A 16,913-nucleotide genomic window follows, 5' to 3' on the forward strand; every position below is an offset into this window, starting at 1 on the left:
ATGGCTCTGAATACCCCGCTGTCTCCACAAAGCCCTGCAATCAGAAATCTGTGGACGCTGGAAGTCGTGGACCCCTTTCTCAATGGGAGGGTGATGGCTGCAGAACGGACACTTCCTGATTCCCTAGCAGAGATTTTTGATGTGCTTAGCGCTTTCGGTGATGAGGTAGGATCGAGGCTTGAGAATCTCTATTGAGCGGAGAAATACTGAGTTTCAAATTAGAGAAAAGCAGCCAAATTCCACGAAGAGAGTACATATCATTTATGTGCTGTCACAACACAATAGATGCTGTACAACCTCATTTCTGCACTCTGCTTATGCCCACGCAGTATAATCCATGCACTCAAATTTGGCATGCAACTTGTACCGCTCAGCAAAAGACTGAGCAGCAACGCATGTTAGCGAAAGCCCATACAAAGGAGTCATTATTTTTACAAGTAATTAAGCTGCACTTCACCAAATAAATGAATGCAGTGTGTTTTGTGACACATTACTGGTGGGGGTTTTACTGTTCACTTGCTAGTTTGCAGGACCTTGCATTTTACAATGATTCTCCCAGCCAGCAGTAGGAAGAGGTGAAATTTTGCTGTAATTAGGATATGTTCATTAAAAAGCAGACACAAAACCTTCTCCGTCATTGCACTTTTGCTGGGGTTCAGCTGCAAAGCAGCTTGGTTCAGCTGCAGTGTAAATATTTTTCTCAAAAACTAATTACACTGGTGACATTTTGGATTTCTGTTTGTCAGATGAGCTTTCCCTTTTCAGTTGTTGCAGTTCTTCATGTAAGAAAACTGAAAGATGTTTCCAATTTAAATTTTACAAGACTTGAAGTGTTCCTTTCTGTAGCCTTGAGCTTGTGCACCGGCTCTTGCATCCTCTGGCAGCAAAGCTGTGTGTGCTGCTGCTTTTGAGACCGAAATGAGGAGCTGCAATAGAGCAAGCGTAGGTCACCACAGATGAGGAGCAAGATGCAAATAGCAGTGTTTATTCATTGGTTGTTCTTTCCTGAGGGTGCTTGTTTTATCTGTTGAGATTAAAACTGCACAGTAAACATTGGCCTTTGGTGCAAAGGGAATAGGAGAGCGCATAAGGAAAAAACCATCTTTATAGGTTTTCTTTAGGAACATTCTCGTTTGCTTGCTAGCAGCTTGGTTAACAATTTGGTTTTGCGGTTTTTTAAAATACAAATTGAAATACAAATTTTAAATCTAATTTAACTAAGTTACTTGCACAAAATAAAGCTTTGGAAAGTAGGTTTCCTAGCCCTCTCTGAATTTCTGCAATTTCTACGTCTGTTAGGAGTGAATTTCGAAGCCAAGGGTCCTTCCTCCAAGCCGGTTTCTTCCCCATGTTGAAATTGGGCAGCGCTGGCTGCGGGGCGTTGCAGGGCTGGGCAGGGCTGGCTGTGTGCAGGCAGCACGGTTTATTAAGCAGGGGCTGGGCCGCTCTGTGTAACTTGGCCCCTGCGATGGGACAGCTGCCGTTTGCAGTAGTTGGTTTTTAAACACACTTCGGTGCAGTAACGCAGTCTCCCTGCCAGCTCCATGTTCTGCGATGCTCTCTGTAAGTCGGGCGAGGAAAATGGCTCCAAGAAATATTCGGTGTGCAGAGCTGCAGAGCTGTTTTGTAAACAGGCACACTGATTTTATTTCTGATTTCAATTCTGCAGAACAGCGTTCTGTCTAGTAACCCTGAAGTATAGGCGTTTCTTTCTGTGAAGCCAAATGCTTGTAGTTCCTTGACAGCCGAGAGTGATTTATGCCCCCTGAAAAGAGAGGAGTAAGAGAAAAGCAAAGCCCATAAATAAATCTCTTGCATTTTTCTGATCCCTGCATAGGAGAATTTCAGAGTTGTAACAGTCTTTGGGTTTTTTACTGTAATATTAATCTTGCTTTTGCTGTTTTCTCTACTGGCTTATTGCTATGAAGCGCTTCTGCACAGCTCTGGGATTGCTCTCCCTCCAAATCTCCTGGTAACAACCAAGTGGCTCTGTTTTTGAAACTCGAAGTCAGTGCAAGACTGTACTTCCAAAATTAAACTGATTTAATTAACAGACATGGGGAATAACTCACTGGTAGCAGAAGGGTTTTAAGAACATTTTGCAGTCCCTGATTATCACTTGCTATTGTTTGGATTTTGCGTAAGTAATTGGTGAAGTCTGTGCTGTAATTTTCATGGTGTCTCACAAATGAGGATACTTTTTCGGTAACTTTACTTTTATAATTGAATACACTTCTCTGCTTTTCTGAGACAGAGCTGCAAGAGGATTTGCCTGGTATCTCATTTCTTAGCGCTTCAGCAAGTCCTTTTAGCATGTGTTTAATTTCAGAAACACCCCGTGCATATTCAGCAGAGAGTTTGTGTGGCCTTAAAATTCAGCATTTCTTACATTGCCCTGCCAAATTGGGAGGATACTTGAAGTTGGACATTTCTCATTGTATTTTGGTGTAAGGCTGTTCCATTAAATTCAGCCTTTGCGTAGGCGAAGAGCTGTCTGTGGTGCGGATGCTTTCCAAAATCACTACTTTCCTGGGGCTGAAAACATTGCTGAGCGCTACAGCTTCGGTGCCAGATCGTGGCAGCTGAACGTAAACAGGAGCGCTCATGTGTATCCCTGAGAAGGTATGGGCTGAACGCCCCCTCTCCGGTGTGCACCCTTGCCTTCTTTGTGAGCTGGGAACTGAGTGTGCAGGGCTCTGAGTCTCCCCTTGGCTGCACCAGTTCTCCCAGTATCTGCTGGACACAAACGGGACACAGCTGGGGTCATGCTGGTGCCAGAAGGTTGCCACCACTGGGCAGTTGATGCTATGCATATTTTTAATTTTTTTTCTGGCTAGGCAGAGTCAGGGGCTGAAGAGTTTATTGAAGTCATGCTGATGCTTTTCCTCTGTTCTTCCACCCCAAAACAAGCAACAGATCCTTTTGGTCGCTGTTCAGGAGCCCAGAGGAGAATAGTTGGCTTTGTCCCTATAGGTGCTGGCACAAGATTAACATTTAAAGAGCAGTTCAGAGATGTTAGGAGGACCAATTGAAGAGGACCCGATGAGAGATGCACGTCTTAAGAGGATGCTGTTTAGCAACAAGAGATGCAGTGATCCAAGGTTATCACCTTGGTTATAAGGTGATATAGGTTATCATTTGAAACACCATTGTTTAATTGATTGATCATCCTGATTAGAAAGGTGCTGAGGGTTTCTTCTGCCCACAGCAGACTGGGTGCAGACTGGGAGCAGGGGAATGCATGAACCAGGTGTGAACGTGATGCAGCAGGAAGAGTTTTTGTTTCTCGCTCTCCACCTACTCACCCACTGCATGCCTCCAACTTTTACTGGTTTCCTAGTGTGTTCCCACATCCCTATGAAGACTTGGATTTTCATTTGTTGGCTCCTGCCTCTCCTTTGTTTTGTATTTATGCACCCCTGAATACAGAAGAGACAAGTCTGTATGGTAGAAACTGTGTTTTACTGTCTGTGATATCCCGCTCAGAAACTGGAGGTCCTGGGAGATGATGTTCATGTAAACAGGCCTGTGAGGAGGCAAAAGGAGATTTGGGAAGATGCAGTAAGATATGAGAAGAAAATTATTCTGCCCCCTAGCAATCTTGATCTGGAGGTGAGCCCAGAAATTACAGGGGCCATAAGCCCTGAACAGCCTTGTGTGGTTGGTAAGTGATTGTGATAGACCAGCTCCGCTTCAGGATAAATGCAGAAAATGCAGATCAGTGATTTCCCAGAACTGCTGGGGTTTTGGCCTCAGGCACGGGTCAGCTGGACATCCAGTTGGGATACTCACAGTGACTCTGGAGCAGATCTGCTGGACGTAGTGATGTTTGGAGTGGAGACCAAAGCTTGAACAGATTACTGGAGAAGATGACTCTGTAAACTGCTGTATCAGAGGCAGCCAAAGCAATGGCTTCATCTGTGGGTTGTGTTACAGTCTGTGGTCGTGCTTGCTTGCAGCATGCGGAGATGTTCTGCAGAGACAAGTCTTCCTTCCGTATCGCTTGTCCTGATCTAAGGTGCTGCTTTTAGCTGCAAAGAAAACATTGCTTGTTGAAGCAGTCTCCATGACTGCGCTTTTGTATTTAAAATTCAACAGATGGCGTCTGTTTTCACTCTCAGTCCATTTCATAGATTCACCTTAAATTTCTTTTCATTACTGATGTGACTGTGAGTTGACATTGTTGGACCTGCAGCTCCACATCCTGAGCAGGGTGTCTTTCTTGTTAGATAAGACTGTGAAAATAAAACTAATGGAAAAGTGCATTAAACTATGGAATGCACATCAAACTTTCTGACAAATACAGTTGATAGCAGTTTCTAGCTGTATTTTTTTTAAAGTATAATTAACATTGGGGGCCTAAGAAATGCTTGGGTTTAGGAGCACAGACTCGTGGTTGGAAATCATGGACGTGCTCTCTTAGGATACGTGTGTCTGCAAGCTGCCGTTGAAGGACCAAGCCAGATTTGCTGTCCTGTGTGATACCCCACTGTGTAGTGTGTTGATCAATGGACTGAAAACTTTGTGTTAAAAATTTTGAATCCAGTTGTTAAACGTTCAGTCTGATGTTGAAGGGTAGGGTATGCAATGCTGAACTCAGTTCAGTGGCAGAACGCACTGCAGGTCGTGTTTGTGCGCAGCACTGCAAGGGGTTAGCCATCGTTTCTACATCGGATCAACTTTAACTCTTTCCTTCAATATCAAAGTATTTAAATTAGCAAGTGATCTAGAAAATTTTCTTGCATAAGAAACATGGGGGGTTTTTACAGCTTTCTGGGTACTTTTAAAATACTTGGAAACACCTGAAGTATGAGTGCTGTGCTTGTTAAGTATCTTTCAAATTTATAAATGCTTGACTTGTTTTAACCCATTCTAACACGTGGTTGGTTGTGCTTTGTGAACCTCATATACAACGCGTATTGATGGTTACAAAAATGAGGAGTAGCAAGAGTGTTTGTGTGCACTCATGTTTTGTATGTCACTAAAGATTGTGGGTACAAAGTTGATCAAAGCCTCTGTTAGCCCAACACTTCCTCATATTGCTTTGAATTTCTATTTTATCAGGTTTCTAAGATGTCTTGGTTTCAGGTGCTGGTGCCTGCATCAAGTCTGGGTGCTGGGCTTTCACAGGAGGGATTGTTGGCTTGATTTAAATTGCCTGAGTTACGGACGTGGTATGCAGGTGCCACCAAGTCCAGCATCCTGTCCCAGTAGGCACCATTCCTTGTTCATCCCAAATCACAGTCTATCTATAATTTTCAGTGTGATATTATAACAACAGTAATAATTCAGAATTTGAATAAGGATATAAGATTAAAATTCAATTTAGTTTCTATTTGCCTTACAGATAAGACTGTCTATATTCTAGCATTTCCTAGCTTTTCACTGCAACCATAATATAAGGGCTTTGTTTAAGAAGGAAAAACAAAAGTGGTTTGGTTTTTCTTTAGTTTTTTTGGGGGTGAGGTTGTTTTGTTGGATTTTTTTTTTTCCTTTATCACATGAATCTAGGGCTTGATGTTTTCAGGATAAACCCACAACTGTTGTCAGGCTTTTGCAGTAAGATCATAAGAGCTGGCAACGCTACTGAGTTTGTTTTGTTTCAGCCCAAGTCCAGCTCAGAAATCTGGAGGGGATATCCCCAGGAAATAACACCTTGAGTTCCCACACCGCCTTCCTTGCCCATTTCTAAAACTGTGGGATAAACCTTCCCAGCACGAGGTTCTGCTTAACCCACTGAGGCTTTTTTGTTCCTCTTCTCATCTCTTCCTCCTACTCTTCCTCTCCTCTCCGTTCAAAACTTGTTATCTCTGCACCGGGAAACACGCCTGCCAGCAGCACTGGCACCGCCGAATTTCAAACCCTTGTCACTGAGCACTGTTTCTGCATCTTTTGAAGGCAAGCAGAGCTTTTACTCAGGTTTTTTGTTCTCCCTTTCTCACTTATCTTCCCTCTTAAAAATATCTCACCGGTATCTGCAGGAAGCCAGGAGCCGTGCTGTGTCGGTGCAGGCTTTCCTCTCCCTCTTTCCGCCGCTCGCTGGCTCGGGGCCATCCTATCCACTCCCCTGCATGATGAGAAGAGATTCGGCACATGAGTGCAGTGCGGCTTCTCTTCACCAAGGATGAGTCTGCTTGGGCAATGCTGGGAGGGTTAAAAAATGCTGTCATCTTGTTGTATGTGCCAAATGGGCAGGAGGTGATGCTGTGGTTTAAGCAATCTCATCAGCCCCCAGGTCAAGCAGGGCATGGCGTGGCATGAGTGTATTTTGGAGGCTTGCTTACTTCTCCTCTCATCCTGTTTGGGGTTGGCATCCTTCTTTGAGCCACCTTTCCATGGATGAAGGACCAGCTGATAAATCTGTCCTCTCTTGAAGCCAGCAGCTTCCCTTCTGGGTTTGCCTCCATGGGACAGCAGGGGCCAGAGCTGGAGGACTTCTTCAAGGCTGTTTCATTGGGACACAACATGGTTGTGCCGAGCATGGGGACACACAAGGAAACACTGGCAACCTTGTCAGTCAGTCCTTGCCTTCTTGACCAAGCAAGGTACTTCTGCAAAAGTTAAACTGGGAGTTGATGCTGTTTAAATCTTGGTTTCATTGGTATATTTTACATATTTCTGTGAGATGCTGTTGAAAGGGGAGGATGAGAAGAATTGATGATTAAACCTTATAAGACAACAGATTTCCCTGGTTGCTGGCAAAGTGCAGCAAACTGATTTTTTGTGCTGAACATGAGCAGATATTCAGGCTTCTCAAATACTGGAATTTATATGTACATTTTTGTTGATAAATCTTCAGTAAATATTTGCATATCTGATTTATCTCCTAGTAGACCAGCTTGGGTATGCACTTCTATACAAGCACTACAGAAATTCCTACTCTGTACAAAATGAGTATCTTTCACAACTAAGAAGTACAAGATACGTGACTGCAAAGCACTTTTTTCCTGGCAAAAAATGTGTTTTTATCATCTCTCAAGAAAACCCAGGGCTTGCAGTGAGACATGCAGGAGACAGACAAACAAGTTAACGCTTGCAAACACCCATTTGTCCTCTCTGCTGCAGCTCATCAGTGCGGGATGCAGCAGCGTATGAAAGGGATGATTTGAAGGAGTCAGGAGATGGAGACATCCACTACCTCTCTGCTTAATTTTTTGCAGTGTATGTGACTGCTACTAAAAATGAGAGCTTGGAGTTGTCTGTATTTGGCTGGATGTGAGAAAGATCTTGGTGTCTTGGAAAGTTACAGATCAGCAGCTTGAAAGTGAAAAGAAATTGCTGGCTTTGTCAGCAGAAGTGATTTTTTTGATCTGTCTGGCCCATGCAAAGGCGGCAAATTGCAGCAGGGGGTGGGTTGTGCTCGTGGTGTTGCAGGGGACTCTGCCTGTCATCTCGCTCCAGATTTTGAGGCTTTTGAAGTCACTGAGGGTCCTTTAAGACTCAAGTCCCGCAGGCTGCTTTGTGGGTGCCGATTTGAAGATGTCTGTAAGTGTCCTTGAAGCCGATGAGAAAGTGGAGCAGACTCATTGTGCTCGGTTCTTTAATACGGCTGATGTTGTCGCCGTGTGAGTGAGTGCGTATGGGTTTTGTGCTGACCACCTCCTTGTACTCCAGGAGTGCCCCTGAGTACAGCAGTTTCTCATATATCACAGCTGAAAAGAAAAATACTCCAGACAGAAACGTCTGTGTTTCCTTGATAAAGGAAGGTCATTCCTTTAGTAATGGCTCAGCTGACTTCAGTGCCTCCATGGATTTACACTAATTACCATCAAAACCTGGATGCTTCCTTCTGCTTCTCTGTGGAAATATTGATTCTGCTTAAGTCAAGGCTAATTCTACTGAAGTCAATTGAGTTAAATAGCAGTGAATGGTGGCAGATGTAGCTTTGCTTTGTCTGAATTTCAGATGAAGCCTAAAATGAATCACAGGGGAGGGGGTGAGTGGTTGTGCTGGAGCAGAGTGGGTACTGCTGCTGCCACCACTGTCACCTGCACAGATTTCTGTGCCATGTGATGAACCCTCTGACTGTTTCCTTAATGTGCCCTGCCCATTCCTGTTGCCAATCGTGGTTTTGTTTGCTCGTTAAGACTTTGCTTTCTGAATCGCGTGGCTTCCCAGAGAGAGTTGCCCTGTGGTTTGCTAGGTGGCCACTGGCCCATTAGAAAGGTTTGCTACTTTTAAAGTAAGAAACCAGTTGGCAAAGGTGCTGAAATCCGTGTTTAATTTTACCTGGTTGATGGTAATATATTTACTGTACGTGTACCTTCTTGAATTCCTGATTATTTGCATACACTCTAAGCTCTGTCCCTTCTAGGGAAATCTGTAGCTGTGCTGCAAAGGAGATTTGGGGATGCATGTTGTGGCCAGGTCTGCTCCCACAATGGGGAGGGGACATCATAGTACAGTTTGGGTTAGAAGGGACCTTTAAAGGTGATCTAGTTCAGGCCCCAGACCAGCTCTCCTGGCTGGCTCTCGATAGATGCAGCCCTGGTAAAAGGGATGCAGAGAAATTTCCTTTTTTCACAGCCCCGAGCAGGTCAGTGTAAGTCCCCATTGCCATTCCAGCATTTCTCCTGGGGGATGTGAGGCTTGGTGGGATGCTGTGCAGGTCGCTCTGTCCCAGGGCGTTTAAAACAGATTTTGGGTTTCCTCAGTGAGCTCTGATTCGAAATGAAATCTGTAAACATGAAGCTTCAGATGGACACCTCGATGTTTCCTCACCCCCCTAAAGGGGCAGTGTGGCTGCTCTGCAACTCAGTGAGACCTGAAGAATCATTGCTTTGAGTCACAAGCTCGTGCAAAATCAGGGTTTGGCATTCAAAAAGAGATGACCGAATAGAAATTTCTATTAAATATATGTAACTGCTGTGTATTTTTTTTATTCTGATCTATGACAGCATCTTCTTTTTCTTTTTGATTGGTAAAAAGAAAATCTGTGATGCTGCTGCGGAGGGCAGCTGTCTTGCAGCATTGAGAACATCTTGCACAGAAACAGTTTCACAGAGCAAGATAAATTCATTTCAGGAGTGAAAAAATTGCTACGATATGATGGCTGTTGGGTGTTTGTGAAGCAGCGTGCTGGTTTTGGTATAGGAGTTGTAGCATCTGTATCATGATAATACTCTTTCCTTTTAACTTGTTCCTCTGCAGTCTGTCTTTCAAGTGTCTGTTTTTCTGCAACAGCTGCTTTTGGTCATCTTCACCTGCAATAAATGTGATTTAAAAAGCAATTTTTATGTCCTTTGCTGCTAGTCTGTCATAGTTTGAGGGGAAAAAAAACAGGGGTCTGTACCCAAGAAGTGCATGCTCAAATAAAGCTTGTGCCTGGCATTAACTCTAAATCACATTAATTTTCAAGACGGAGAAGTGTGCGTGTGTATTTGTCTGTCTGGTCCTGGAGCCGGTGCTGTGTTTCTCTCGGGCCGTTGATTAGATGACTGTCCGGAGTGAAGAACAGCGTGCGCGTCCTGCAGCGCAGCGTCCCTCCTCGCCCGCGGATTAACCTGCGCTTGTTTGGTTGCAGGGAGGAAGCCAGGGAACCGGAGTCCTGGAGCACCTTGTCTCACACCGTGCACTCAGGGGACTACAGCGTGAAGCACCACCGCGGGCTCGATGTTTACATGCTGACGGCTGAAACCAAGGAATGGGCAGCAGCAAGCTTGGAGAGTGACATACGGCACCTTCGGATGCACATGCAGAGCCACCAGCACATGGTAAGGAAAAGGCTGAGGTAGGCACTCTGCAGGGGAGTGTATTTACCTCGACATTTTCTCTGGATGTCCCTAGCAAACATCCAGGTGGAAACCTGCCTATTTTCTTCTCATTCGAGAATGGGAGATCTGATAAAGCGGTACTAGGCAGCAGATTTTCTCTGAGAAGAGAAGCAGGCTTGGGGCTATGCAGTGCTGGCTCTGTTCCACCTCATGGGCTCTCTCTGCTCCCAGCTCCTGTCTTATTCTCCATTAAGCTGAGACCCCCTTGAATGGGCAGAGAAACACCTCTGGAGGTGGACTGTTCTTCTGGGGTGTCTGACAGCCATCAGGCAGCATAAGGCAGGCTCTGAAGCAGGACTGGGTCTGGAGGTGCTGCGCCTGGTGGGTAAATCTGTTCACATGGCAAGTTCAGGGTCAGGGAGGACACAGAGGAAAATCTTTGGGGCATGTAATGGGGAAAACAGCTGTTTCTTTAGCAACTTGGTGTGGGACTTGGAGGATAAGCCTGCCGTGGCCATACAGGGTACGTGTCCATAGTGGTCCCCTCACTGCGCTCCTCTCAGACCCCGCAGCAGTTGGACTGCAGGAACTGTGGGACTTTGGAAGGGCTTTCTCTCACTGCTTTAAAGTCGATGCTACAGGGTCTTGGTTGAGATGGGAAGGTGAAACAGCCAGGACATTTCTGTGCCACTTCTCAGAATCACCCACACGTCTTCCATGGCTGACATCACTTCTGGGTGTTCCTTTATCAGCTCCTGCATCCACCATTACAGAGGTATGGGATCTAAATTACAGGATATTTTTGTTCCTTTACGGGAGGAGAGATTCGTTGTCTGCAGGCAGTGGGCTGGGAGTACATTCAGAGGTGTTGGCCACCCTGAGCATTTTTCAGCCTTCCCTGTACACCTGAGATGTCGATTAATCCCGATCTCAACAGGAACTGGTGGCCTGAGTGGCAAACCCAGGCCAACAGTGAAATTGCTTCCCCTTTCATCAAAAGACATGAAAACACGGCTGGCATATCCAGCTCACTTCTTGTTTGCTTGTGCAAATGCCAGATGGGTACATTCTGCCTGACAATGAAATCAGAAAGGCTATGTTTAGACTTCTTCTTTCCAGCACTGTTTCACTTCATATCTAATCTGATTTGAATTTGGAAAGCAGCGCTGTAATTATTTCATTTGGGTTCATTTCAGGTCAGTTAAAAGCCAGTTGGCTTCCTTTGGAGACAGGTCTATTTTTCAGGCTATCGGCGGAGTGACTTCACTGTGAGGATGCTGGGGCTGCCACGGCCACTGTTTTTGAAAAACTTGCTTGTTCTCAAGCAAGCATCGCTGTTTTCTGTGTCCATCCTGGCTAGGAACCAGCAGGATGATCCCCATGCTCTGCTGCGGGGTTATAGCCACCATTTGGCTGGGATTGGCTTGATCCTGTTTGTTTAGCCTTCCAAAAAAATAGCTGCAGCTGTATACGCAGAGCCCTGCATCCCATCCCTGGTGCTATGTGATGGATGGCGATGCCATGCTGCCAGCCTCCGTTGCTAACGTGTCTTGAGATGCCTCAGAACCAGGGGGCTCTGGCATAGGTGACAGCATGGATGGGAGCTGGGTAGCCAGATTATTTTCAATAGGAGATTCATGGCAAGCGCAGCAGTGTGTTTAGTGGTCTGTGATTCAGTGGTGGTGCTCATCGTTTGCAAACCTCAGTGTGGGGAAAGATGTGTAAATGCAATATCCTCAACACAGCAGTGATGACTTTAGCCACTATTTGTATATGCAATACCCAGAAGTTCCCTGTGTTGCCTCAATTGACATTTTAGCCATTTTAATATTCAGGGTGAAAGGGGGTATTTAAGATTACATTTTTCATACAAAATCCTGCTTCTCTGAGAACTAGTGTCTTAAAGTTTGCAGGGACATGTAGAGGTTAGGCTTCTAGGACGCATGTAGTTTTTGGAGTGTTTTTGCAAATAAATGCAAAAAATAACAGGTTTGAAGTAGTCCATTAGAGTTTTGTATTTGTGGAGAGTCGCAGGCACTTACTGAGAAACCAGCGTGACCCCTGAAAGCTCACGGTGCAAAACCCTGAGCCTGACACAAAATCAAGGGAGCTCTGAGGGGTGTACCTTGAAGGACTGGGGTTGCTCATTAACTTAACAAGTCACTTTTTCTGAGATGTGAACACTGATATGCAGCGAAGACAATAAAAAAGGAGATACTGAAACAGACCTTTTAAAGTAAAGGTTTGATTGTATCAAGCTGTAAAAGCTTGGGAGATTCTCTACAAAGTAGATGCTTTGGAAGGACAGTGCAGTTTAGAGAGGAATTGAGTACGTTGCGACTGCTCCATGATAACACATATATTAATTTTAACAGTATGTCATCATTTTCAAATTTTTATTTCCATTTAGGAAGTAAATTTCAGATATTTAATTATGCATGCAATTCTCAGAAATAGATTAGATGATTAGTTCAGTCCTAGGAGTAGGAGACAAATGGTGGTGTTTGGACATCATCAGCCAATTCCCACATCAGAAGCAGAGTTTCCATCAATACAGAAAAAACTGAGCAAGGCTGATGAGAAGTGGGGAGGGCCATCGGATAGGGATCTGAAGTTGCTTTTAAGCAGAATTTGCTCAAGCCCTTTGAGAGTAGACTGGCGCATATTTATAGTATTTGGTAGATTGAATCCTGCTGTTTACTGATCTTGAATGTGAGTGCACTCAAGAACTATGGCTACAGCTGCTTGAAGGACAGTTGCAGAGTTACAACTCTTCTCAGTGGTGGCAGATGGTGTAGCAAGGGGTCAGAGGGACAAACTGCAGCTTCAGGGGTTCAGGATGGCTGTTGGGAAAAACTCCCTCATGGGTTGTGTGGCATGGGGGCAGATTGCCCAGAGCTGGCGGGTGCTCCGTCATCAGAGGTTTTGGGGACTTGGCAGGACGAAGCCATGGCTGACCTAATGTCGCATTGGTGATAGGCCAGCTTCAGGCACGAGGTTGGGTAGATGACCACCAGATGCTCTTTCCAAATAACATTTCTGTCACTCTAATAATTTTAGTATTACTGCGTAACAAAACCAACATGTAAAATACCCACTGCAGTATGTTTGTAACTCAAACAGGGATGCTAGGTAGAGGTATGAGGGAGTGGGAGTCGCATCAAATAGGATTATGGCAATATAGATCTTGTAGATGGTGGAGACGGCGTAAATGCATGACAAAGCAATTTTTTTTTTTTGTCTTGTTACAGAGTTTAAAGCAGAAGACTGAGCCTGTCCTGGGAGATTCTGGAGACAGCTGTGCTAAAGGAGCAGAGCTAGATGAACACCTGGCCACTACCTCTCAGAGCCCGCAAGAAATGGCAAAAGAAGGAAGGCAAGAAGGTCCATCTGATCTTGTTCACCTGGACATCGGGCAGCTCTCAGACCAAACCCACCAGGAGGAGAAATGCAACAGCAGGAGTTCAGGAGGTTTTAAAGATGCGCCCCATGACTTGCTGAGTCTGGGGGATGCAAAGAGCCCAGAGTGCTTCTGTGAAAGTAAAAATACAGTGACGTTGAGTAAAGAGGAAGAGGAGGGGCCAACCTCTGCTGAAGGCTCTGGTACTTTATCAGATGAGGACTGCACCGTGGGCCTGTGTACAAGTGTAAACTGTGCCCTAAATCTTCCATCCTGTGGAAATACAAATGAGGAAGCTGGAATGACATCTGCTGGAGTTGGTTTGGATCAAGCTGGTTTGTGCAGTAAAGACAGTCCCCATCAGGAAGCACGGGCTGCCGAGGAGCGCGCAGCTGACAGCACTGTTACTGTGGCTGAAACTGCAGGCGAAACCCCAGCTTCCTTGGAGGGCGTGGATGTGGCTATGGGCCAAACCGAATGCAGGAACTGTACAGGGGCGGCTGAGAAGGCTGTGGGCCAGCAGCAGGTAGAGGATGGGATGGCTGAGGCCGGTGAAAGGAGGACTGCAAACCTACTAGAGCAATCACCAGCTAAAGAAGAGGCAGCCAGTACTGCTCAGCCCTTACTCAGTGGTTTTAATGGCACTGAGTGTGCAGATGGGGAGGATGCAAGCATGAGAGTGGTACCGGCACGTGATGGTATGACAGCAGACAGTGGCACTGGTGATGTCTCTGTTGACCTTTGCAAGACTGATGATAAAGAGACTGGAGTGGACACATGCACTGATCAGGTAAACAGTGGCTTCTTGGACAGCCAAGGTGATGCCTGTGTTGCCCCAAGGCAGAATGTCACTGCAAGCACCAGCGTGGCATTGCCGGCAGTGAATGGAGTGAAGGCTCCTGCTTGTGCATCAAAACCTGGTCCTGGTTTGGAAATCCATGGCAGTGGTAAGAGCGAGGAGCGAGAAGGGCAGGTGAAAGCAGATGGAAAATCCAGCTCGGTCTCACTGGAAGACAGTGTGGAAACTGATGGCCCTGATGCTAAACTAGAAAATTCTGAAGTTGATGGATCTAATCAAAGCAGTGCAGAACCTGTGTGTTGCCAGGAGAGTGGTAAGATCACTGAATGTGTGGCTGAAGCAATGGAGGGCAGTGAAGTCTGTGAAATGAAGCCAGAAGGAACTGATACCAGCAGCAGCGGAGATGGAGGAAGCACAAATTCTGCAGATGGAGGTCAGGAAGTTGCTAACTGTTGCCCTTCTGCTGATCAAACTGTCGTTAAAGATGAAATGGGTGACAGCTTCAAGCCAAACACTGCTCAAGAGGGCAAATGTGAGCCTGGACCAGTCCCTCCGGCGGATGCGAGCCAGTGCGTGGCAGAAAAAGAGCCTGCACAAACCGAAGCAGAGATAGCAGAAAGTGCTTCAGAGCAGGAGGGGCTGAGTGAGGAGATAAAATCACTCACTCCTCTACCCACCGTGAGCCAGGAGGGAGATGCTGCAGTGGCACCTCCCGGGCAGGAGGCCGCTCTGCAAGGTATCGACCCTGCATTAGCTCCGTGTGCCAAGGACACAGACTGTGTGAAGGATAATTTAACAGACACACCCTCTGTAATTCATAATGAAGAATCTAAACAAAACCAGGAAGCGGTGGCGGCGGTGGCAGAGCTCGCCCAGCAGCACAGCGGGGAGCATGGCAGGGTAGCTGCTGGAGCCAGCTGGCATGGCGACCCCGTGGGGGACGAGGGCTCTCCGGAGCAGAACAGCTCTCAGGAGGCTGAAGGAGGCAAAGCTGAGGTTCACCTGGAGGCATGTGCCAGTGACAGGGAGCAGGCTTTGTCAGAGGAACTTCATGCCGCTGTTGTGAAACCCACTGCCTGCAGCCAGGTCGAGGCTGTGGCAGGTGGCAGTGATGTGGATGCTGGGCTGAAAGGATTGGTCTCCACCAAAGAAGTGTGTGAGACCAAGGCAGTGGATGCAGGAGAAGGCACCGGGCATGAACCCACATTGGTGGGTGAGTCACCAGGTGCGGAGAGCAACTGCATTCCAGATGCAAGGCTGAACGAAGGACATGATCCCAGTGAAACCCAACAGTGCATCTCCCCACATAGCAGCACCCCCGAATTAAAGGATGCTTCAGAATTGGAAGCCCCGAGTGATGCCTGTGGGGGTAAGGAAGTGTTAAGGCCAGTGGCAATAACCCCAGTCACAGCATATCCAGAAGAGCAGGAGGATATGGAAAGCGTGCTTCCTCGGGCAGCGCTTCATCCCATCGCAGAAGAGCCCATGTGTGACAGCGACTCCAGCACCGACACCGTTTGTCCGACCAGTGAGAGCGATACCGGTCCCACTGCGAAAGCAGCTCAGGGGGAGGTCTTGGCTGAGCCCGATGGAAAGCAAAGCCAAGCCGTACCCAAATCACCTTTCGTGCCGTCTTCGTGCCGTTTACACGCTGTTGAGTCACTGGAAAGTGTGGGAGTAAAGAGTTTGGTTTCGGCAGAGAATGGCTTCTCTCTGGATAAGGTTCCTAAAATGGTAAAAAGTTTTGATGCGGTGGTTTTTGCAGCAGAGACACCTTGTTCCCCTGAATTGCCAGCTGCAGAAAAAGTGGGGCTTGGGCCCCAGACTGCAGTGGATGTGGGAGCCAGCCTGAATGGAGAGATGGATTTAAGTTCCTCGACAAAGAAGAAGAACACCAGCCCAGCAGTGCAAGGAGTGGAGCCTGTTACAGGTAGGAAAAATCAGTTGCTTTCCTACTTTTTAGTTTTTTCTTTGTAGGTGTGCCCCTAGCATCTCTTCAGCAAAGGAAGGGAAATAAGAGCAGTAGAGGCCTGCCCTGCAGAGGAAGTGTAGGTGTTTGGGCTTTTTCTTCTGAGAAAGAAGAAATCTGAAGTTACATATTAAAAACTTTCAGTTCAGGTGCATGTTGCTTGGCTGGCATTGGAGGTAAGGGCAGGACACCATCTCCTGTGAATTTCTGCAGAAGAGTTTCTAGCACCTGAATCCTTCCTGGAAAAGGAATGAATGGGAGGGAGACGTTTGGCTTGCCGTATCTTCAAGTTACACGCTTTCATGTGGGCCTGAGGGTTTATTCGCTCAGCGCTATTCCTTCGTTTCTCCCCTTTATTTTTGCTAAGAGGGTAAAATGGGGCTCTCTTGCATTTTCTTTGCTCCTCTACTTGAAACAGCTGCCAGTGTCCCTCTGAACTGTGCACAGCCACTTCCTAATTGGCGGTATTAGGTCATTTAAAAAGCCAGCAAGCCCTCCCCCCACCGCCTTTCCGGGCCGCACAGCTTTTTTTGTCGGTCGGAGCAGCCGGTGGTGTTTTCCAGTGCATTTAGGCAGGGCTGGAACTCAGATGATGAGTTTTGATTGCTGCAAACGGCTGGGAAGTGGGACCGGCATTCCCCGTGGATGAGCGGTGATGGGGGAGAGCGGTGGTGCTTGGGGGACAGAGTTAGACGTCTGGTGTCTGTGCAACAGGAGCTGAGAGAAAACTTCACCAGGTAACTCCAAAAAGGGAAATAAAGGGATAAATTGAATGAAAGAGAAATGGTTTTCTTGCTCCAGCCTGGAATTAAATTGTAGGTGAATTTGCTACTGAAGCATGGAGCTAATCTGACTGTATATTCCACCTGTTCAGACAGCTGGTAGATGGAAGCAGCTGAGCTTTTTCAGTTGCCCTGTTGTGGTTTTTTTTGCAGTGAGAAAATGATACAGTGCCTCTTGCTTTCCCAGCAGCAAACAAACAAACCAACCATTTAAATGATTTAAAACAATAAATCTGCCACGATGTAAATC

The 16,913-nt window shown here is 46.4% G+C and overlaps 1 protein-coding gene across 1 annotated transcript in view; it reads left to right on the forward strand.

Annotated features, from left to right (window-relative positions):
• LOC104548246 (A-kinase anchor protein 13-like) overlaps positions 1-16,913 on the forward strand; it is a gene marked incomplete at its 3' end in the record, with an annotated part of 87,088 nt that continues 70,175 nt past the window's right edge. Inside the window, exons 1-5 of the mRNA XM_010194216.1 lie at positions 1-165; positions 2,472-2,588; positions 3,487-3,612; positions 9,474-9,713; positions 12,965-15,842. Of these exons, the coding sequence (XP_010192518.1) occupies positions 1-165; positions 2,472-2,588; positions 3,487-3,612; positions 9,474-9,713; positions 12,965-15,842 (3,526 nt within the window). The remainder of the gene's footprint in view (positions 166-2,471; positions 2,589-3,486; positions 3,613-9,473; positions 9,714-12,964; positions 15,843-16,913) is intronic.

This window comes from Mesitornis unicolor, unplaced genomic scaffold, assembly GCF_000695765.1.
Source record: "Mesitornis unicolor isolate BGI_N332 unplaced genomic scaffold, ASM69576v1 scaffold211, whole genome shotgun sequence".
NCBI lineage: Eukaryota > Metazoa > Chordata > Aves > Mesitornithiformes > Mesitornithidae > Mesitornis > Mesitornis unicolor.